The sequence below is a fragment of the Entelurus aequoreus genome, linkage group LG01, assembly GCF_033978785.1.
Source record: "Entelurus aequoreus isolate RoL-2023_Sb linkage group LG01, RoL_Eaeq_v1.1, whole genome shotgun sequence".
Lineage (NCBI taxonomy): Eukaryota > Metazoa > Chordata > Actinopteri > Syngnathiformes > Syngnathidae > Entelurus > Entelurus aequoreus.
In genome coordinates, this window is record NC_084731.1 from 42,443,944 (window position 1) to 42,468,075 (window position 24,132).

The 24,132-nt window shown below is 39.2% G+C and overlaps 2 protein-coding genes across 4 annotated transcripts in view; one reads left to right on the forward strand and one right to left on the reverse strand.

The window, feature by feature from the left end:
* Positions 1 to 464: 464 nt before the first annotated feature.
* Positions 465 to 24,132, reverse strand: part of rims4 (regulating synaptic membrane exocytosis 4) — a 73,726-nt gene continuing 50,058 nt past the window's right edge. Inside the window, exons 4-7 of one of the 3 annotated variants that reach the window (XM_062051061.1) lie at positions 18,609 to 18,721; positions 16,496 to 16,597; positions 6,278 to 6,417; positions 465 to 3,237 (exon numbers count right to left, since the gene is read on the reverse strand). In XM_062051061.1, coding sequence (XP_061907045.1) covers positions 3,019 to 3,237; positions 6,278 to 6,417; positions 16,496 to 16,597; positions 18,609 to 18,721 — 574 coding nt within the window. In that variant the 3' untranslated portion in view covers positions 465 to 3,018. Of the gene's footprint in view, positions 6,202 to 6,277; positions 6,418 to 16,495; positions 16,598 to 18,608; positions 18,722 to 24,132 lie in introns of all 3 variants that reach the window. The other 2 variants (XM_062051041.1, XM_062051051.1) reach the window with 2 other exon arrangements.
* LOC133645946 (uncharacterized) lies at positions 6,587 to 12,573 on the forward strand. The gene is made up of 3 exons (XM_062040873.1): positions 6,587 to 6,636; positions 10,053 to 11,191; positions 11,270 to 12,573. The coding sequence occupies exons 1-3, from the start codon at positions 6,587 to 6,589 to the stop codon at positions 12,571 to 12,573; spliced, it is 2,493 nt and encodes an 830-aa protein (XP_061896857.1).

A 24,132-nucleotide genomic window follows, 5' to 3' on the forward strand; every position in this document is an offset into this window, starting at 1 on the left:
TACAATGTAAATAGTCATGAAAATAACGAAAACACAATGAATGAGAAGGTGTGTCCAAACTTTTGGCCTGTACTGTATACATATATATATATTTGCACCAAGAAAAATTCCTAGTTTGTGAACCCGTTCTCAAACAATGGCAATAAAACTATTCTGATTCTGATTCTGATTCTGATATATATATATATATATATATATATATATATATATATATATATATATATATACCCGTTCTCAAACAATGGCAATAAAACTATTCTGATTCTGATTCTGATATATATATATATATATATATATATATATATATATATATATATATATATATATATATATATATATATATATATATATATATATATATATATATATATATATATATATATATATATATATATATACGCTTCCGTCAGTCTACCCCAGGGCAGCTGAGGCTACGAAAGTAGCTTACCACCACCACGTGTGAATGAATGATGGGTTTTTAACATGTAAAGTGACTTTGGGTACTTAGAAAAGCGCTATATAAATCTCAGGTATTATTATTATTATATATATATATATATATATATATATATATATATATATATAAATAATATACATCTTGATTTAAAGTTATGCTATGGCTTTACTCTCGCAATAATATCCCATTTTCTTACTGCAGCAGCATTCTCGATGATTTCTATTTAGTCTTTTTTGGCAGGGGGCAGAAATGTTTTGTACAGCAAAAATTAAAATATTACAGTAGTCCCTCGCTACGTTGCACTTCAAAGTGCGTATTTAATTGTTTGTAAGCATAGTGTATGTGTTTTGGGCCGAAATTAAGCATTTTTAAGCATAAAAATGGCTAAACGAACCGAAAATACAGACACTCCAATATTATTGGACACTAGATGAGAACAAACCAATCACAGCACACTGTTCAGTATTGTGGCCACTGATTGGCTCAGCCTCAGGCAACATGACTATATTGGATTAACGAGTGTGAAGGTGACTGTGTGGGGGTTATATGATGTCTAGATTGGTCTCATTATGTACAAAATATGTATTTATAAGGTCAAACCGTTTTTTAATGCTCTAGCTATAAAATATAAATGAAAAATTCCTTTTTGCGGAAATTAACAGTGATAAACGAGGGATTACTGTATCGCCTCAGTCAGAGGGATGTCCAACATTGCACCTTTGAGGGCCGCATAGAGAGCCAGAGAGCCAGCCACCTCTGCAGTGGACGTTTACAAAGATACACAAGAACGCTTCCAGAAATATTTTAGTTCTAATAAAAGAAATCGCCTAAAAACAAAAGCCCACAGCAGAGGACACTAGTTCTCAGGAGGATTCTTCACATTTGTATTGACTAGACACTCTAAAACAGGGGCGTCAAACTCATTTTAGATCGGGGGCCACATAGAGAAAAATCTACTCCCAAGTGGGCCGGACTGGTAAAATCCCGGCACGATAACTAAAAAATAAAGACAACTTCAGATTGTTTTCTTTGTTTAAAAATAGAACAAGCACATTCTGAAAATGTACAAATCATAATTTTGTTGGTTTTTTTTTACACTTACATGTTGCGGTTAATAGTATTCTATCTTTATTTGTCATTATTTATACTTTCTGAATAAATTATGTGATAATGTTCATCAGTCAACTCATTGGTGTTAAAAGTTAAAGTTAAAATACATAGTCACACACACACTAGGTGTGGTGAAATTACCCTCTGCATTTGACGCATCCCCTTGTTCCACCCCCTGTGAGGTGAGGGGAGGTAAGGGGAACAGTGAGCAGCAGCGGTGGCCGCTCTCGGGAATCATTTTGGTGATTTAAACCCCATTTCCAACCCTTGAGGAGGTAATGGGTTCCATTTTTATAGTCTTTGGTATGACTCGGCCAGGGTTTGAACTCACGACCTACCGATCTCAGGGCGGACACTATAACCACAAGGCCACTGAGCAGGTAATTTTCAATCTATCAAGATGAAAAAATAATCAAATTACAGAATGTTATTCATGTAGTTTGCTCATTTTGCATCGACTGGTGCACTAACATCATGTGGTTTATTCTTATTTTCTACATATGTAGCATCATCTTCATATTGCTATTGAGACATCTAGTGGACACATGTAGAACAGCATTTTTTTTCATTCAAAAATGTCGGCTCATTTTTACTTAGCAAACTCATCCCGCGGGCCGGTTAAAACCTGTGGGCCGTACGTTTGACACCCCTGCTCTAAAATCATCAAGTTATTATTATTTCGGGATCTAAAAAGCTCTTCAAAATCTTGTAAGCATGTGTTTGTATCCTATAGTGAAAACCTGCTCAGGAAGTGAGAAATACTCTCCACCAACCAGTGTGTGACTGACAGGAAGTCAGGTGCACTGATATCATTAAAGAGCACATGCTGTGTCAGACATTTTGGTTTGGAGGTACAATTCTCAAGGGATTTTGGACGTTTTCCTTTGTTTTAATGCAGAATATCCCACAGGCAAATAAAAGTCAAGCTCCAGGCCACACGTTGAACACCCCTGGACTAAGCGCATAACATTTTGCCACCCTCCACAGGAAATTATGCTAATTTTGTGAGATTTTTCAGGGGGTTTGAGGGATAAAGGACATAACATGTGGCGATACGTGCTTTCCATTGCAAAGAGATGTCCTTTAGTGCTGTGAGGATGCTGCTACACAGCTAACTTGGTCCGACACTGAAACATTCTGTGGTTTGAAAGGGCAAAAAAAACCTTGGTCTTGTGTCCACACGCACGTAACATGAAAGCGAAAATACCAAAACAAGTATCCCAGGTGGTACTGAAGGACGTCATGAAGCAGAGCTGAGCCCGCAGCGTTCTGTTGGTCCAAACAGCGTCCTCATCAGAGTGGTCCCGGGAGAGAAAATCACGTTCAAAATTTCGGCCTCCGACGGCTCTTAGGTCCCAAATGTGTCCACGAGCCGTCTACTTGAGAGACGGCGCGGTGCGGACGCAGGCTGACCCCGGTGGGCGAAAAGGGCGACGCTCGGGTCGCCAACCTCAGGGGCGCTCGCAGCAGGGCCCCATGGCGCTCTCCAGGGACATCTGTGATGAGTGGCGGATTAGCGGCGCCATGGTGGGCTCCACCATGGACGAGGTAGGGAAGAGCTTGTACCAGCCAATCACCATGGAGCTCAGGTCCAGCTCCTCCAGGAGGATGCGAGCCACGCCCATGAAGCATTTGCGCTCCATGCGTCCGTAGTTGCCCCAAACTATCAGCTGTCACACGCAAACAAGACAACAACCTGCATTTATTTGGACGACAACGCAGTTTGAACTGAAAATGAAACTATGGACACAAATATCGGGACGACAGCTGAACTTGCAGTGAGTCACCAGATCCAGCAGATGGAGATGTGATGAACAAAGCTTGCTTTGTGGTGAGCATTACTGCCACCAACAGGACTAGATGGTGCTGTAATATGTTGCCATGTCGATGAAGAAATCATGAAGATACATCTATTAAGGAGTTGGTGAACTGTCCGTTAGGGTGCACAACATGCATTAGAGCAGTCATTATCAATCTGTGATACGCAGGCTCCATCTAGTTGTACGCCAAATAATCACTAAATTAAATATTCAAACACATTGTTACTGTTCAAACTGTGTGTAATGTTACAATGGCCAAACATATAAAGCAAATTGTTAAATAGGGGTGTTATCTTTTCACTCCCTTTCAGGCAAAACTGGATCATCATGCTTACATACTGTACATTACCTTTTGCATTATATGAATTTATATTATTACGTGTTGTCTACCTTGTACTTTTTTCATGTCATTGCCGGAAATAAATGAATAAATGAAGAAAAAATAAAAAACCTCTGCCTTGTTTTTAATGAATATTTAGGCCTATTATGCTACTGTATTTTAATGTTGATCATTATGATGGTACTTGGTGAGCCATCCGTTTTCTGAGGTGGTACTTGGTAAAAAAAAGTTTGAGAACCACTGCATTACAAAATACATTTTTCAATTAATAAAATAAGATTTTGTAAAAAAAACTGTGTGGTTTTAATGATCTGTAACAATGTCTTTTAACACATTTGAAGATATTCTAATACTATCAAATATACTGCTAAAACATTGAGCGCCCTGACATCAAAAGTAACTTTTCTGATGATAGACGTGATAGACGATGATAGACGGTGATACACAAAATATGGCTGCATTCTAATAAAACATAAATATAAATACATTGATTTGCAGCCAAACATTACTGCAGACGCACACACCAGACAAAATACAGCCAGTGATGCAATTTAGTGGACACATGATTGATCACAATTAGGGATGTAACATTATGAAAACGCAATTATTATTTATAAGGGACAACTGTTAAATGCTGTTTAGTAAATGTATTCCTGTTTTGTTATGTAATATATGACTGTTATTTTGCAGGATGTGCAAGCGGATCTGCTTTTATTGTGCTAAGGAACTTACGAATGAAAACGGGAAAGGAAGTTGCTGCTTTTCAATGTCACGGTTAGGACGACACTATGGTAAAGAGTATATGTAAAGGTGAAATAGGAAACTAACAGTTAAAATGATTCTAGCGCCAGTTGAAAGGGAAACAAGGTAAATTGTTGCAGTTTAATTTGTTTTAAATGTACATATGTTGAATGCTTAAGTACAACGTATTCTAATGTAGCATTTATCTGGTATGCTTGCTCATTAGCTCTTACGTTGGTCATTGGGCACACGGTGAAGGATGTAAAATAAAGGACCATTTGACCATCAGTTCCAGACATGGCTTTTAGACCACCAGTCCTGCTCACATTAGCAATACCAGGCAGGTAGTTGACCATCGGATGATACCCTGGCGGGAGTAGTCTGATGGCCACCAGAGTACCATTCCAATCTTGTAACATCGCAAACTTTTTTATGTATGCAATATCAACGGGGTATATAGTTATTGAATGATACTCTTATGTGTATCATCTAATGGCTACTGCACTGTATGTGGACTTTGATAAAAACTGCTGCATTTTATATACTTCTACACTTTAAATGAAGCTGCTAAAATACTGTAACTCGACCGCCCACCGATTTGTAACTCACATACCCTCTATGCATTGTACTTGTATTTTAAATTGTTTATCATTATGCAGTTTTAATATTGTTGTGTATTTTTGATCCTGTGTCATTTTATTGTGGATTTAGATGCACCATAAAAGGACTACAGATGGAAATTAGCATGGTGCTAAATCTGGTGCAGCCACCTTCTAAATGTAACTGCACATTGTCCTTCAAATAAACAAATACAAATACAAAATACAAATACATTAATTTCGACTGAGCCGCTACATTATTACAGTATTGTTGAATGTGCTCAAAACATACCTGTATACACACTAAATTATTTTAACCAAGTTTTATTTAAAAAATAAATGACACACAATGCACTTTTTTTGGCAGAAGAAACATTAAACATGAGTTTAAATATGTTTATCTCCTTTCGTATTAATTTGTGAAGGTTTTAGGATGTTTTTTTTTTTTTTTGTGACAAAGGCAAAACGAGGGCTGCGCGGTTGTTTATGGTAACATTTAAACTAACGAGCCTGCCATTAGTGTCTCCAGTAAAGATCACAATCCTCTGTTTTTGAGTTTATCGAGGTGTGTTTATCAATCGTAGTTTTAAGATCATTTTAATTTAAAACGGTCAAAACTAAAAAAAAAAATATCTCAATTTCTCTTCGGGGATTAATTAAGTATTTCTGATTCTGATACTAGCCGTCAAGAGTTTTTCCACGGCTTATCATTAATATGGTTTATCATTACATCCCCAATGACAATTTCCCTAAATCACAAAATTAATAGTGGGGAAATTACTTTACACATTAGTTGTTTCTTGATGAAATGGACATATATTTATCCCCTGCTTTGCACGTATGCGCCTGTTTTTGAGAAGTTTTTTTTTTGCACTTACAAAAAAGCCGACCAATGGGTGGCAAAATAGAATAGGGTCCAACTGAGGTGCCACTTTGACATGCACGGACGAGAAAAAGGCTATCCGCTGTAGTGACCACGAAGCATGAAAGAGTTTAAGCCAAACAAGTGAAAGGAAGTTTCCTCATCCGGCTACGGGGGCGGCGAGACAGACAGCGGCTAATTAAGGGGGTGTGGCTTAGCGGGCTAATTGTAGAGCGCAAGCAGCTGCTGGATTGTAGTGTTATTCTCCCCCACTGAAAGGAAAGTGACTGGAATAAAACCAAACACAAAAGTCCTTTACGAGGGACAGGGATAAAGAAAAGGTTTTACCTGGACCACCTTCCCCTGAGGGCTTTCAGAGAAGACTAGGACCTGGTTGTAGAGAGGGTCCAGAGACTTCCTCACAGACTTGGTCTTCTTCTTGGCCACGCACATGCCGTTCTCCAGTAGGTAGACTTTGATGTAAGCCGCTGCAAGGAAAGCAGGAAGGACATCAATAGGATTCTTACCTCGAACTTTGTCCATCTCACTTTTACAGCCAGAGTGAGAGAGTTTGTTATCCTCTTAAATCTACTCCGTCTGCATTTTGTTTGTTCTCCCCTTTGGCCGCCGCTGCTTTGTTCTTATGCAATTACGGAGATGGCTGCTTCCACACTATGCAAGCACAAAGCGGAAGTGCAGTTTCAATTGTAATATTTTGCCGTTACACAATTCAGCCAGCGTTTAAAACCTTTTAACTCTGACTACACACACTATAATCGTCCTCTCAGCACAAGGTTGATGGAAGAGGTGAATATGGCCTTTAATGGATGACGCAGATGAACAGTGGAGAAAATAAGTACAGTGGAGCCTTGATTTGCCTTTATTTGCACCCTTTTCAGTTTACAAACGTTTACATCGCGCCAAATATGACTCCGTGTGCAGACCATGTCTCCGCATAATAACGCTTCATTCATTCATTCGTCAGTCATTCATTCATTTTGCATGCTGCTTGAAGCCATCGGTGGTTGCCATTTCGATGACATCACTTCCTTGTACACGAAGCAGGGCACTCTATGTCACATTCTGTTTACATCCTATACACACGGACACGATCATTTCTAAGAGCTTCGAGGCCAGCGCCACTTCAAATTAGTTTTTTTTCAACAATTGTCGTACCTTGCGCCGGTCATAACTGTGTCAGCCTGTCTCAGAGATCAATTTGTGTGATAAAAATGCTTAAAATGTGTCCAAACTCTCACAGTCTTGCTATATAGCGTTGTGTTGCTAGACAAGCTATACAGCGAGCATTTTAGTGTGTTGGCTTCCGGCTTGCGGCCCTTCAGTTTGAGAATTTTATCAGAGAAGGGGGTAAATCTTGAATTGTGATGAGACCAAAAAGGTGCCACGGTGGACCTTGGTTACAGCGAAAGAGAAGGCACTACCAGGACGCAAGCCGAGGAAGGATTGCCTCACACTGTGAGTTTTTGCTAACGCTAGCGGTGACTACGTGAAGCCACCGCTCTTTTATTACTCCGAAACTCCAAGAGTGTTCAACAATGCCACAAATATTCCCAAACCCAAGTAAAAATGATTTTCCTTTTTTGGTTTTGTAGAGCATGTAACGTGTGTGTGTATGTGTGTTACATTTAAGCTTACTGTAACGTTGTTGTGTTGTTTGGATTGTTGAACCACAATGGGGGTTCGGTATATATTAGGGCTGTCAAGTGGTTCATTTTTAAAATCAGATTAATTACACTCTTGGACTGTGTATAATCATGGTTTATCACAAGTTATCATATGCTTGCATAAATAAATTGTTTTTTAAAAAACAACCCAATATTTGGATACAAATTCAATTTTTTAGTCAGGATGTCATACAGGAATGTTTTCAAAAAGTTTTTGCTGCACTGCAAGCCATGGATTTGCTAAAAACTTAATGACAGTAAGTATAGTAAGAAATAAGTTTACAGGTAACACATTGTCTCAGAACACCGGCCAAACTCATCTTCTTCAACCCTACCAGCGTGGTGATTGGTTTGGTCTTTTTGGAGTAATATGAGGCTCCATGGGAAACAAATTGCTCAACAACTTACGTTTAATACAACATTTTTAAAATATCAAAATAAAATAAATATATTTCTTATAGGTTCCTGCCACACCCGTGACTCCGAGAAGGACAAGCGGTTGAAAATGGATGGAGGGATGGGAAAAAAAACTAAATGCTGCTTAACTTCTGGTTGGTTGTTGTTGCCCGGTGGACGAAAAAAAAAACAGTCAAAGTTTCCACTGGTTTTGTCGTCTCTGATATTTTTATTGACCACTACTTGCAGCATGCTGTTTAACTTCACACAATCCATTATCTTGAGCAATAGAAAAAATGTGGTGGCAAACCATGCAGTGCGCTTTGTAGACATAATTGTTGACCTTTTCCAGCCACATATTTTCCTTACAGTTGTATCTCGATGTACGAGTATTGTGTATTACCCAGCTTTTTTTTGGTTTACAAGCTGTCTCTTGGCTGATTGTTATGTTTTAACAGGGTTTCCTCTCGACTGCCAAGATACCTTTGGTATTGGCGGCTTCCTGTTGAACTGAGTCTTTGTCCGTCTGTATCAACATGTCGAGTTTATCGATCACTTTGTGCAAGAACAACGTTGTGATTTTAAACAGCAATGTGTTTATACAAGTTTATATTGGGGAGTGACATTTCATAATGGGGAAATACATTCATTTCTGTTGTTTACATGATATAATTTAAGCGAGCTAGCAAGCTAGCGCCAGTCCGTCACTATCAATGTGCAGTTATGATTAGCGGTTTTACAGCGGTTAATATTACTACCGTTTATTTGTAGTTCAAGCGCACGCAGCCGCAGAAACCGATATAGGCCAGTGTGGAGTTGAAACTCAGTGTGAATGAAGTGTCCCTGCCCTGGAAGTAAGGAGCTGTCTCCTCCTTAATCTTACTCCTTGGTGAAGTACCAGAAAGAACTACATTTCCCAGAACACCAAGGTCAAGATGGCCACCAATTGGCTGATTCAAGGCAGCTGTTAAGGAATGGTGGTGCTGTCTCATTTCATGCAAGCAAGCAGAGCGGCAAGACGCAAAAATCTACAAGATCCATCTTTAAAAGACTTCCAACACACCAATGGTCGGTGAATATACCCACTTTGCAATATGCTGAAATGCTTATTTGTTAAAACTCACCTTGACATGTTGGTTTACTTACCTGTCTTAAATTGTTTTTAGTTTGAACCACAGCAAATTTACTCCAACCTTGAGCATTGATTGCATCTGGGTATTTTCTTACTGTTTGATAATTAAAAAGCTTGAATTAATTGAATTGTTAAATAAGCTCAATTTAAAGGGATAAAAAGTCAAAGATTATGGTTCAAAGTTAAAAGTAATAAAGATAAAAGCAAAGTTGAAGGATAAAAATGTTAAAACTTTTGCTTAAAGTTAAGCTAATTATACTTACCTTTATACTTACCTTACTAATTAAGCTACCTTATTAATTAAGCTAATTATACTTACCTTTTACTTACCTTTACTCCGTTTGGTGGATTTACTCAGTTCCATCATGGTAATGAATTTACATGATTGATTACTTAATTGCATGATTAGTTAAATGATTAATTGAGTGAACGATTAAGTAATTAAACGATTGATTGATTAAATTAAATGATCAATTAATTTTGACTTCTTTAAAGTGACTAAAACTACTTTTCTGATTTACTTGTTTCATTTTACTGAAACTGGTTAATTTGACAGTGCATTCACATGCATTTAATCTAAGTGTCTAGAGTCCTTTTGAAAAGTAATGTTAGATAATTTAAAAGTTTAAACAATGGTATTTAAAAGTTTGCAAATTTAACTTTAAAAATAATACCTGTTTGAGTCAGTTGAATTTGAACCTTTTTGTAAATACCTGTACATATATTGTTTTTCCATTGTTAACACTTGTGTTCGAAGGTTAACAACCTGATTGAATGAAGATCAACAGAAAAGAAACCAACAAAGCCAAAAAGTTGGATAAATAAAGTTGATCAATTGGAAATCCGAGTTGTCCTGGTGTCCTTTACGGAGTCAATAAGTGGAACTTGACAGTTGTTAACCACTGACGAGGAGAGCTCTCCTAAGCCAAGTTGCTGCACTGTACGACCCAATCGGCCTAGTTGCACCGGTCAAGCAGAAGGGAGCAATTCTCGTCCGTAAAGCATTCCAAGAAGGAGGGGGTGGCAAGCTGACCCAAGAAACCTGGGATCAACCTCTTTCAGAAAGACTCAGGGAAGAAGCCATACAGCTCTTCGAGGAATATGCCCAGCTTGGACAGGTGAAATTCCACAGGAGCCTCACACCGCCCGACTGGAAAGGGAAACCCTACGGCATCACATTTTCTGACGGAAGTGACAAAACCTATGGTGCTGTGATGTACGTCAGATGGGAGACAAGTCACGGAACTGAAGTTCGATTCGTGGAAGCAAAGGCCAAACTGACACCCCTGGACCAAAAGGGAGATGCTGTAAAAGCAGAAATCTGTGGCGCAGTCTTTGCTGCCAGAATTCGGAAGTACGTGGAGAAACATGCCCGTATGAAGATTGAGAAATGGTTCCACCTACTGGACAGTCAAACAGTCCTCGGGGCCATCCAACGAGAATCATACGGATACCAAACCTTCTTCGCCAACAGAGTGGGCGAAATCCAGATGTCCGGGCCAGTGCAAGACTGGTGGTGGATCAGAGGAGATCTGAACATTGCTGACTTAATAACAAGAGGAGGCAATCCCAAAGACTTAAATGAGGAATCCACATGGCAAAACGGACCAGAGTTCCTGAAGTGGCCAGTGGAGGAGTGGCCTATTCAGTCAGCTGGAGAAGTTGCAGCCCAGGCCAGGGAGAGTGTAAACAAGCTTCAAAGAAAGGCATTCTCTGCTGCACTGACCAGAGCTCAAGCTAAGATGAGTCGGCAAAAAGAAGACCCACTGGCCACTCCGGAAAAGGAAAGTCCCTGTGAAGAATCGAAACCTATTATGCCAAGAAGAAAACCCACTAGCTGGGTGAAACATCTTGTGGATGTAAAAAGGTTCAGTAGCCTGACAAAACTGATCAGAGTTGTTGCCTGGACACGACGAGCTGCCGAGCAGTGGCTGAAGAGGAGGTCGAACCCAGGACAACCAAAGTGGGAGGCAACACCCAAGCAGGCTGGATTGGCTGGCACTGAACTAGAAGGTGCACGTGAAGACGTCTTCCTCGCAGCTCAAGAAGGTGTAACATTCCCAGTCACTACTCTGAGCAGATTGGCAGTATTCAAAGATGTGAAAACTGGACTCCTCGTTTGTGCAGGGAGGATCCAGATATTTAACGAAGATGAGACAGCCGTGCCAGTCTTGCCATTTGAAGCATGGGTGTCAACATTGCTGGCACAAGAATCCCATGACGCTAACCACGAGGGGGTAGCAGGAACCCTTCTACGGATGAGGAAGACAGCGTGGATAATAAAGGGCCGGGGAATTGCCAAGAAAGTAGTTGACAGCTGCATAGTTTGCAGAAAGAACAGAGCAAAGAAGTGTCAACAAATCATGGCAGACTTACCTCCAGAGCGAACCACCCCAGCTGCTCCTTTTGAATTCACAACCATGGACCTATTCGGCCCTTATGAAGTGAAGGATGAAGTCAAGAAAAGAACCAGACTGAAAGTGTGGGGAATCGTCTTCAGTTGCATGGCCTCCCGTGCCATACACACTGAACTAGTGAGTGACCAGTCATCCCAAGGCTTCCTCCTCGCCTATCAGAGGTTCACGTCACTCAGAGGACATCCCAGGAAGCTCTGGTCAGACCCCGGCACAAATTTTGTGGGCGCCAAACCTGCTCTGGAACAGCTGTACACATTCCTTGACCGACTGGACAAGTCTCAAGTCGAAGACATGGCTGCCAACCATGGAACAGAATGGTCCTGGAAGATCCACCCTGCGGATTCTCCCCACAGAAATGGTGCTGCAGAAGCGGCTGTCAGAGTGGTCAAACGGGCCCTGACCAATGTCGGCGGAGATGGTGTCTTCACCTGGGGTGAATTTCAAACCTTCCTCTACATGGCTGCCAACCTTGCAAATGAGCGACCAATCGATGCAAGAACTCAAAGCAGGGAAGACTGTGTGGAATACATCACCCCGAACTCTCTGCTCCTAGGGCGTGCCAACCCTAAGGGAGATCCTGGAGACTTCCAGTTTGATCGCTATCCTTATAAAAGACTGCAAGTAATTCAAGCTGAAGTCACCAAATTCTGGAAGAAATGGAGCCAACTAGCTGGACCCAACCTCTTCATAAGAAACAAATGGCACACCAAAGAGCGAAATGTTTCTGTCGGAGATGTGGTCTGGTTGGCTGACCAAAATGCCCTGAGAGGACAGTACAAGCTGGCCAGAGTAGTCAGAGCCAATACGGACAGCAAAGGCATCGTAAGAGACGTGCTTGTGAGGACCTTTCCCAGCTATCCTGTCCCCATCAAGAAGACAAGCGACAAAGAAAAACCGACCACGAAAACCAAGAGGCTCAGACATCAAATCCCAGCAACAATCCTGCATAGGGATGTCAGACGCCTCATCATTCTAATTCCCATTGAAGAACAAAGGAAAGAAGGACCTGTGTGACCCCATTGGGTTTTGAAAACCATGAGGGCCAAGTGGGAGGTGTGGAGTTGAAACTCAGTGTGAATGAAGTGTCCCTGCCCTGGAAGTAAGGAGCTGTCTCCTCCTTAATCTTACTCCTTGGTGAAGTACCAGAAAGAACTACATTTCCCAGAACACCAAGGTCAAGATGGCCACCAATTGGCTGATTCAAGGCAGCTGTTAAGGAATGGTGGTGCTGTCTCATTTCATGCAAGCAAGCAGAGCGGCAAGACGCAAAAATCTACAAGATCCATCTTTAAAAGACTTCCAACACACCAATGGTCGGTGAATATACCCACTTTGCAATATGCTGAAATGCTTATTTGTTAAAACTCACCTTGACATGTTGGTTTACTTACCTGTCTTAAATTGTTTTTAGTTTGAACCACAGCAAATTTACTCCAACCTTGAGCATTGATTGCATCTGGGTATTTTCTTACTGTTTGATAATTAAAAAGCTTGAATTAATTGAATTGTTAAATAAGCTCAATTTAAAGGGATAAAAAGTCAAAGATTATGGTTCAAAGTTAAAAGTAATAAAGATAAAAGCAAAGTTGAAGGATAAAAATGTTAAAACTTTTGCTTAAAGTTAAGCTAATTATACTTACCTTTATACTTACCTTACTAATTAAGCTACCTTATTAATTAAGCTAATTATACTTACCTTTTACTTACCTTTACTCCGTTTGGTGGATTTACTCAGTTCCATCATGGTAATGAATTTACATGATTGATTACTTAATTGCATGATTAGTTAAATGATTAATTGAGTGAACGATTAAGTAATTAAACGATTGATTGATTAAATTAAATGATCAATTAATTTTGACTTCTTTAAAGTGACTAAAACTACTTTTCTGATTTACTTGTTTCATTTTACTGAAACTGGTTAATTTGACAGTGCATTCACATGCATTTAATCTAAGTGTCTAGAGTCCTTTTGAAAAGTAATGTTAGATAATTTAAAAGTTTAAACAATGGTATTTAAAAGTTTGCAAATTTAACTTTAAAAATAATACCTGTTTGAGTCAGTTGAATTTGAACCTTTTTGTAAATACCTGTACATATATTGTTTTTCCATTGTTAACACTTGTGTTCGAAGGTTAACAACCTGATTGAATGAAGATCAACAGAAAAGAAACCAACAAAGCCAAAAAGTTGGATAAATAAAGTTGATCAATTGGAAATCCGAGTTGTCCTGGTGTCCTTTACGGAGTCAATAAGTGGAACTTGACAGCCAGGCCTGCACTGTGTGATGCTGCTAGCGGGGCAAGCGGCGTTGCTTTTCCGCACAAACCGTCAAGACACTTAATGAAAGACAAGATCATTCACCCCCTTCTTTTCATTCCGCTATGACACAAACGCGCGCAGCTCCTGAAACCATTGAAAAGCGTGAATGCTCTTGAAGCATACACATGGCGATTTGTATGATATATATATATATATATATATATATATATATATATATATATATATATATATATATATATATATATATATATATTAGGGGGGTGGGAAAAAATCGATTCGAATTCGATTCACGATTCTCACGTTGTGCGATTCAGAATCGATTTTCATTTTTAAAAAATCGATTTAAAAAAAAAAAAATTATTTAAAAACATTTTTTTTTATTTATTTATTTATTTTTTAAATTAATCAATCCAACAAAACAATACACAGCAATATCATAACAATGCAATCCAATTCCAAAACCAAACCCGACCCAGCAACACTCAGAACTGCAATAAACAGAGCAATTGAGAGGAGACACAAACACGACACAGAACAAACCAAAAGTAGTGAAACAAAAATGAATATTATCAACAACAGTATCAATATTTGTTGCAATTTCAACATAGCAGTGATTAAAAATCCCTCATTGACATTATCATTAGACATTTATAAAAAATAAAAAAGAACAATAGTATCACAGTGGCTTACACTTGCATCGCATCTCATAAGCTTGACAACACACTGTGTCCAATATTTTCACAAAGATAAAATAAGTCATATTTTTGGTTCATTTAATAGTTAAAACAAATTTACATTATTACAATCAGTAGATAAAACATTGTTCTTTACAATTATACAAGCTTTTTACAAAAATCTACTACTCTGCTTGCATGTCAGCAGACTGGGGTAGATCCTGCTGAAATCCTATGTATTGAATGAATAGAGAATCGTTTTGAATCGGGAAAAAAATCGTTTTTGAATCGAGAATCGTGTTGAATTGAAAAAAAATCGATTTTGAATCGAATCGTGACCCCAAGAATCGATATTGAATCAAATCGTGGGACACCCAAATATTCACAGCCCTAATATATACACATATGAATGTTGTCTGTCTATCTGTGTTGGCCCTGCAATGAGGTGGCGACTTGTCCAGGGTGTACCCCGCCTTCCGCCCAAGTGCAGCTGGGATAGGCTCTCATACAATATTGGAGATCTTAAAGTTAGTTTTTTGTTAAAATGTTGCCGTTTTGGAGGGGGCCAAGCACAGATTAAATTGACTTCAATTCAATTCAATGGCTGTTTTAAATACAAGTTTTTCAATGTACGAGCTGCGTCACAGAACCAATTAAACTCGTATCTTGAGGTACCACCGTATTACTAATCTCAAATATGTATGTGGATAAAAGACACCTGTCAAATAAGCAGTCTCTTCCATTAAAACCTCTTCACCAACATGGGAAAGACCAAATAGCTGTCAAAAGACCACAGGAACAATATTGTAGACCTGTACAAGACTTGAATAGACTACATCAGTGGTTCTCAAATGGGGGTACTTGAAGGTATGCCAAGGGGTACGTGAGATTTTTTTAAAATATTCTAAAAATAGCAACAATTCAAAAATCCTTTATAAATATATTTATTGAATAATACTTCAACAAAATATGAATGTAAGTTCATAAACTGAACATCAAATCAAGTAGGCTATTCCATTCATTACCATAAACCCAGAGTTTCCCCCATGCCATGATGGTTTGACCCTCACTAAAATGTCTGTCAAAAAGAACTGTGAAAAGAAATGCAACAATGCAATATTCAATGTTGACAGATAGATTTTTTTTGGACGTGTTCCATAAATATTGATTTTAAAGATTTATTTTTTTGTAAAGAAATGTTTAGAATTAAGTTCATGAATCCAGATGGATCTCTATTACAATCCTCAAAGAAGGCACTTTAAGTTGATTATTACTTCTATGTGTAGAAATCTTTATTTATAATTGAATCACTTGTTTATTTTTCAACAAGTTTTTAGTTATTTTTATATCTTTTTTTCCAAATAGTTCAAGAAAGACCACTACAAATGAGCAATATTTTGCACAGTTATACAATTTAATAAATCAGAAACTGATGACATAGTGCTGTATTTTACTTCTTTATCTCTTTTTTTCAACCAAAAATGCTTTGCTCTGATTAGGGGGTACTTTAATTTAAAAAATGTTCACAGGGGGTACATCACTGAAAAAAGGTTGAGAACCACTGGACTACATGAACATCAGCAAGAAGCTTGATAAGGAAAAAGAGCACTATCGGTGCAATAATTAATAAATGGAAGAAATACAAGATAACTGTCAGTCGGCCTCACTCTGGAACTTCATGCAAGACGTCAGCAGGTGGGGTAAAGATGATTGTGAGAAAGGTGAGGGACCAGCCACGGGAGAATGGGATTAATGATGGCAAGGGAGTTTGGATCACAGTCTCCAAGTAAAGAATTAGCAACACACTTTGATGTAATGGATTGAGATCCTGCAGTGATGGATCAAATATGTATTTGTAATAATTATCATTATGTACTAAAGATATACAGACATTAGGAGTTTGAATTTTTTATTTTAAGAAATGAGGCATGTAATGCAAAGTTATTCTTGTGTTGTGTGAGTGGGTGTCAAGGGCTCACCTGGAGGCCCTTTGGACCCGGCTTTCATTGTGAGTCCTCTGGCCTGCACCACCTCCACCTCCAAACCGCCATTCCTCTCCATCAGGCCAATCTCCACGTCACCTAAACGCACGACAGCCAAGTGACTCATTCACTCAATTAACCAACCAATCAACCAACCAATAAATACATCTGGATGTTGACGTGCACATAGGAACTAGGGATCGGTGATATGGCCTAAAATCTATTATTTATAGGAAATTATTTTCTACTATTGGCTCTGATTTAAATCCTTTGGTATTTGCCCTTAAAGCCCACCTGTGTCTATGGACAATTATTCTTTAATTTGAAAACATGAGTATTTATATTACCACCAAAACGCCACTTAAAATATAGTTGAAAAAAACAAATTGGATAAGATTTAGTAACGAATAAACCACAAGAAGTAAAAATAATAATTGTAGCAATAACAAATACATTTAAATAACAATAGCAATATAAAAACGCTATAGTTCAGTTTTTCTGTGTTGTTTTTAATTCAGTTGCTTTCCTTTTACACTTATTTTACCACCATAGAATGTGTGCTTTTTGTGTAAAATAAAATGTTATAAAATATTTGTTAATTAAATGCAAAAATCTGCACACTTTTGAACATCTTTGGACAATTTTGACTAGTATTTTAGATCAAAACATAATTTTTTAAACATATCAATAAGTGCTTTAAGTACATTATGATGTGTAAGGCACTTTTTTAAAATCTTTATTTTGTTAGCGCAGATGTAGCGGATGTTGCGCACCAAGCTATTATTGTGAAGGGGGAAGGGTGCTGTGCTGTTGTTCTCATCTTGACGAGTAAAGAGGTTGTTAAAAAAAAAAGGGAGCGCCTCTCAAGTTGTGACCACTGTTTGTACACTGATGTTACATCGATGATGTCGTTCACAACAAAGAGATGTGTTGTGGTTGTATGGATTGTTCTTGTTAGCTTTGGCTTCGTAATTTAGACGCTGTTTAAAGTTGCCGTTTCGACATTGTTTAGTTCAGGAAGGGGCGGTTGAGTGTGTCGGGAATAAATATTCCTTCTCCTCACAATGACATCATTTCACTCACATTATTGTCGATTTCCCTGATATTATTTTGCGTTTATCAGCGGATTTCGTTTTATTGGCCAATTCTGTGACTACGTCTGCGGTTTTGTGATCATATGTCTTAAATTTTTTCTTGAGTTTAGTGATTATTGAATAGGCATAATGGCATTGTGTCACATAAAATGACTCATTCGCTCCTCATCTGTTTCACCGTCACAAGCTCAGGAATTTGCATGCACGTTAATCTTTTTTTTCTTCAGATTATTATATTTTAATAATCGTAAAAAAACATCATCAAAATCGAAATTAAAAATGTTAATAATTGTCCAGCCCTACAGTTAATAAAGTACACGTGACTGGTATCGTTCTCACTCATGGATGATCAGTATCAGCATAAAACCTCCATTGCAAACATCCCTAATTGATACAGCTCTCCATCTGTAAGTGTTGACATGCTGCAATAAATCAGCTTATGCGTGTCACTACAGTAATTCTATTTGTTAGGATTTCAGTGACTGAATCTCTAATTTGCCCTACAGTACATGTCCAGTGTCGATACATAAACGTAATGTCTTCTAAGCCCACATAAACCGAGAAAGAGGGACCGCGATGTACTTTGCTAGTACAAAAATAAAACAGGTTTCATGCCATTTTCGGACATTATTATAGCCAAAATGACCTGTAGGCTATTAGAGGTTCTCTGATTTTACATAAAAGTGGACTGGACCGGGTTCTATCAGCATTGATCAGCCAAGGACACTGACTGTCTGCCAGGGAGAAGAGTGACCCACTTACAGTCTGTCCTTGAGAACGCTAGCAGAGAACACAAAAGTACTTTATGTTTATGTGAGTAACACCTACAGGATAGAACAAAATGTGTGACTTTTTTTTTGCCATGCATCTCGGTGTGAACACACTTATGCACTCAAAAAACAATGGCTCAATTTGCGCACTTCGACACTTACACTTGGAAGTAATTGACACAACACATGACCTTCAGTGCAGACAAACTAGCTGTCAATAGGCTAAAAGCTCATTTGGTCTCCTACCCATTGATGTTGTGGCGAGCGTCTGCCGGCCGACAAACTGGGCCGGCCCCATCCCGTCCAAGAAGTCGCTAAACTGGGTGTCGGATGCCAGACACACGCCACTGTAGTTGAGACTACAGAGAGACACATAAAAACAGATGGTCACACATTGTTGTACGTAGATCCACACCACAGCATTTGCATTGTGTTGTCGATTAAAGCTTTAATGGCCTGATCTTTTGATTTCATGTGATCTACTAAGACTGAGTGTACAATTGAAAAGTGGTGCAGACCGCCTTATTGAAATGAGGTTTTTGTGTGTACTACTGGCTGTGGCCATGGAAACACTCACTTCCCTCCACATTCAGGTTAATATGCTCTCCATTTTGTATGCGATGTTGTTGAACCAGCAGCACACATCTATGGGGCGGTATGGCGTAGTGGGTAGAGCGGCCGTGCCAGAAACCTGAGGGTTGCAGGTTCGCTCCCCGCCTCTTACCATCCAAAATCGCTGCCGTTGTGTCCTTGGGCAGGACACTTCACCCTTGCCCCCGGTGCCGCTCACACCGGTGAATGAATGATGAATGAATGAGTTGTAAAAATGAATGATGGGTTCTCACTCTGTGAAGCGCTTTGAGTGCCTAGAAAAGCGCTATATAAATCTAATCCATTATTATTATTATAATCTGTAACACCTTTTCTGCACTATAGAATCACAATGAAGACAACAAAAACTACTTTTGCTCGCTGACACATGCTCTGCAGGAATGCGGTGGACCATCACAACATTCATGTGTCTGGATTAATCCAAACGCAAAAAAAAATGCATTTTGTAAGACCGTGGTCTGCAGGCCTGCCGCGGAGCGGGGTGTGTAAGGACCGGCCTCGAAGCACAGCTGGCAGGTGATTGGATTACCCAGCTGGGTCTGATTATCCATTCACCTGCCATGCTTATTAGCAGCAGCCGGGCCGAGACACAGTTGTTGGAGTTGGTGTTGCTGAGCAGACGTGCACTGGACATTGCGGGAGAAAAGGAAGACCAGAGAGACTGAAAAGTCATAGAGCTAAAACTGAAAAGTTGGGTGTGTTTTTCCTAGCGTGTGTGCGCTGCCAGATAAAAAGACATTGCTAACACCAGACATCCGGGCTATTGTGGGGGTTTGTCGGCATCAGGTGAACCCAAGGGAGGAAGACTTCCACAAAGACATTTTTCTTATCGAAAATATATTATAATAATACATTTCCTGAATGAAAATGTGAACGGTATCTAAAAAGAAAATGCCAGCAGACATCAAAATGCATCAACTCCTTATAAAGGGAAACTTCGGTTTTTTTCAACCTGGGCCCTGTTTTCATAATTTTTTCTGTATATGTGAGTGCTGGATAAAACATTTTTTGAGGTCGCGCCAGTATTGAGCAGGGCAGGCAGCCTCCAGCCCAGCTAACGCTCGTACACAGGGCAACTGGCTCTCGTCAAAATTCGGCCTATAAACATGCATTTTTTTCACACTGACAGGCTCAGATAGTTACAATGAGTGTCCGACAACATACTAGAAAGGAGAAATTAACGTATGTCTCTACCTTTAGCTGGAGATCGCTGTTTGTTGTGAGCTGTGTCCAAATCTCACCACGCTACAAATCTCGTTCCGAAATCTCGCGATAACTCGCGACAAAACACCGGTGGAAAAACAGTTACCTGACTGAGGTGAAGAGAGACGACCGAAGTGATTTTGTATTGGACTAAGTTACCGAAGACTGTTAGTTTAGTTTTATAGAAAAGGATAAAAGTAAAACAATGGTTCGTGAGTGCGCATTTCCAAACTGTGGCAACAAAATGTTGCGCTACTCTTCGCGCAGCTTTCATAGACTACCTTACTTCAACACGGACACACTGAAGTTATGGCTAGCTGTGCTACAAATGGATGCCGACACTCCTGTTGATGTACTGCGCCGTGCCGACCACAGGGTCTGCAGTGATCACTTTGATCGGGATGACTACTGCCAGTCAAAGAAGAGACCAAATCCGAAGCACCTTTACCTAAAGAAAAGTGCAGTCCCAAGATGGGAGACACCAGCTGCATGCAGAGTGCAGGTAATGTTACGTTATTAGCTAATATGTTGTGTTGATGTGATATCAGTATACACGAATGATAGTAGCAAATATAAGCACTGTATTAGCACCTTTACTAGCAAATAGCATGTGTAAACTTTCAACTAGTGTAAAAATCGGACAAAGGATGCTCATACGTAGCTGACAGCATCTATAATTGACCTAGTTTGTAATTTCAAACACTGTGCATATACTTTATCAATGAGTTGAATGTGTGATCGCTGTTTTGATGTTTTTCTTAGTTTGTAAATTCAGCTACAGCACCGCTTATAAGCATTTAGTTTACGGATGAGCAGTGGTCTTTTTCACAATCCAGCATTCTCAAAACACTACATCCAATATATAAACAATATATATATATATATATATATGGGTGTCAGGCGCAATACAATATCTTTTAGATCAAAATGTAGCTCAGTTACAATGGGTGGTATAGCTACTACTTTGCGGATAGTTTTTTCTGATTATTGCCTTTGTTTGATTCTTTTGATATGATAGGATGGCATGACCTAAACCCATATTTTTTCCCCAAAAAATCGACTGAGCCTAATGGCCTATGAATAGAGACTTATCCCCTCTTTTCTGCGTTTCACATTCATATTAGAATAAAGTAATCAGAATCTGAAAAGTGATATTCACAAATTGATATCTGAGTAATATTTTTTCTAAAGTGTGTGTGTGTGTGCATGGTGTAAAAATGTAATATTTATACTAACCAATTACATAACATAAGACTGTTTTTATATCTACCTTTGCACATGAGGCACTGGTGACAACTAATACATTAGGAAACATCATAGAGATCAGCTTATTAGTGGCGCTGAAGTGTAGCTCAATGACTGTGTAATGTTTTAGACTACACACTTATACTTTATGGCTATTCTGATTTTGAGAACAGGGAAACAATTGTATATGTTGTAAACTTATAAACTGTAATAGAAGAAATATAATTATGAGTTGTACAATAATAATGTTCTTACTTGGCTGTGAATAAAACAATTTTAGGAGGCTGATGGTGGTGATTCTCCACAAGCAACAGAATTTGCTGCAGTCCCACAATCCACTCCTGTCAAAACGCAACACAGAGCAGACGAAGATCCATCTCAATCAAGAGGTCCTAATCTCTCATCTTGCTTGAAAGTTCTTCTTTCAAGTCCCCATCAGACCACACCTCGCACCAAGCCATCATTGTCCGGGACCTATCTGGCACTACCTCCTACTTGGACACAATCAGTGGTAAGTTTAGCTATGCCAATACCTTTTCTGAACAATTGAACTGTAACCATTCAAATTCAACATCACTGGAATGACACTCAGTGCAAATTGTTATTGTGTGTACAACAACCAGACTGCCCCTGCATCAACTGCAGCTTTGACTGTCCCGCATACAGACAGTGAGGATCCATCACAAGTGAGTAGTATGGCTTTTTGTCAACTTTGTAAAAGAAAAAAGTGTCAAGATTTTATTGATGTTTGTTATAAATTTCACATCTATCCTGTTTCTGCAGTCTCAACAGGAAGATGAAGATTAAAGACTATGAAGACTAAATACATACAGTTATGAAGACTAAATACATACTGTAACAGTTATGAAGACTAAATACATACAGTTATGAAGACTAAATACATACTGTAACAGTTATGAAGACTAAATACATACAGTTATGAAGACTAAATACATACTGTAACAGTTATGAAGACTAAATACATACAGTTATGAAGACTAAATACATACAGTTATGAAGACTAAATACATACTGTAACAGTTGTAATGACTAAATACATACTGTAACAGTAATTACTCATACCAGAGACCTTTCTCAGTAAATAAATTACACAAAGCTAAATATGTCACGTATACTCACTCAATAGACAGCTGGCCGTTTTCTCCCTGTGGTCTTGGCCGCCTCTTCCAGTTGATTTTGGGAACATGGAAGAAGGTCTCTAGCACTGCCCTGTTGATCAAGGAGGGGAAATCCTCTGATGACGTTACACAGCGTTGTGTACCGTCCACTGGGTAATCCCCAAACACAGCTGGCTGCAAAAGGTCCCATTCCCTGCAACAGAGGCATTCCTCCTCTGTAGGCAAAGGTACACAGCACCCACAGGAACACCACCAGTTTCCAGTGTTTCGCAGCCTTGCAGCAGCTGGTTCCGTGCCCTCTGCCTGTTGCCCAACTCCGTCTCTCCTCGTCCGTTCTTCAATTTCTTGAAGCTCTTCATCTGTGTACTCCGGCTCAAATAGATACGGCCGGCCATCAAAATCAAATGCAATTTCATCCACGTCGTCCACATCAGGCAAAAATTCAGCCATGACAGACAAACAAACAAACTTTTCTATAAAACTAAAATAACAGTCTTCGGTAATCCAACAGAAAATCACTTCAGTCATCTCTCTTCACCTCAGTCAGGTAACTGTTTTTCCACCGGTGTTTTGTCGCGAGTTATCGCGAGATTTCGGAACGAGATTTGTAGCGTGGTGAGATTTGGACACAGCTCACAACAAACAGCGATCTCCAGCTAAAGGTAGAGACATACGTTAATTTCTCCTTTCTAGTATGTTGTCGGACACTCATTGTAACTATCTGAGCCTGTCAGTGTGAAAAAAATGCATGTTTATAGGCCGAATTTTGACGAGAGCCAGTTGCCCTGTGTACGAGCGTTAGCTGGGCTGGAGGCTGCCTGCCCTGCTCAATACTGGCGCGACCTCAAAAAATGTTTTATCCAGCACTCACATATACAGAAAAAATTATGAAAACAGGGCCCAGGTTGAAAAAAACCGAAGTTTCCCTTTAAGTCATCCAGCAGCTATAAAATCATTAAATTATTTGCTGAATAGACGATATGTCCAATATTTTTTAATTCCAACAGTCCAATTATGTTGACACACACGCAGGACTAAGGATACGTCGTCCATCTACTGCCTTTGCAGCGAGATCACCTCCTTGCTCACAGCCGTGTGTGTCCGTGTCTGTGTCAGTTTGCCCATATACAACATCCCAAAACAGGGAAGTTGGCACGTTGTGTAAATCATAAATAAAAACAGAATACAATGATTTGCAAATCCTTTTCAACTTATATTCAATTGAATAGACTGCAAAGACAAGATACTTAACGTTTGAACTGGAAAACTTTGTTGTTTTTTGCAAATATTAGTTATTTTGGAATTTCATGGTGGGACTTGTCCAGGGTGTACCCCGCCTTCCGCCCGAATGCAGCTGAGATAGGCTCCAGCACCCCCCGCGACCCCAAAAGGGACAAGCGGTAGAAAATGGATGGATGGATGCCTGCAACATGTTTCAAAAAAGCTGGCACAAGTGGCAAAAAAGACTGAGAAAGTTGAACAATGCTCATCAAACACTTATTTGGTGAACAGGTGGGTGCCATGATTGGGTATAAAAGCAGCTTCCATGAAATGCTCAGTCATTCACAAAC

Coding starts and splice junctions, on each gene's coding strand:
- LOC133645946 (XM_062040873.1), top strand. CDS start 6,587: ATGGCTGCTTCCACACTATGCAAGCACAAAGCGGAAGTGCAGTTTCAA. Junction 6,637..10,052: donor GCGGAAGTGCAGTTTCAATT/GTAATATTTTGC, acceptor ACCACTGACGAG/GAGAGCTCTCCTAAGCCAAG. Junction 11,192..11,269: donor CTTCCTCGCAGCTCAAGAAG/GTGTAACATTCC, acceptor TCGTTTGTGCAG/GGAGGATCCAGATATTTAAC.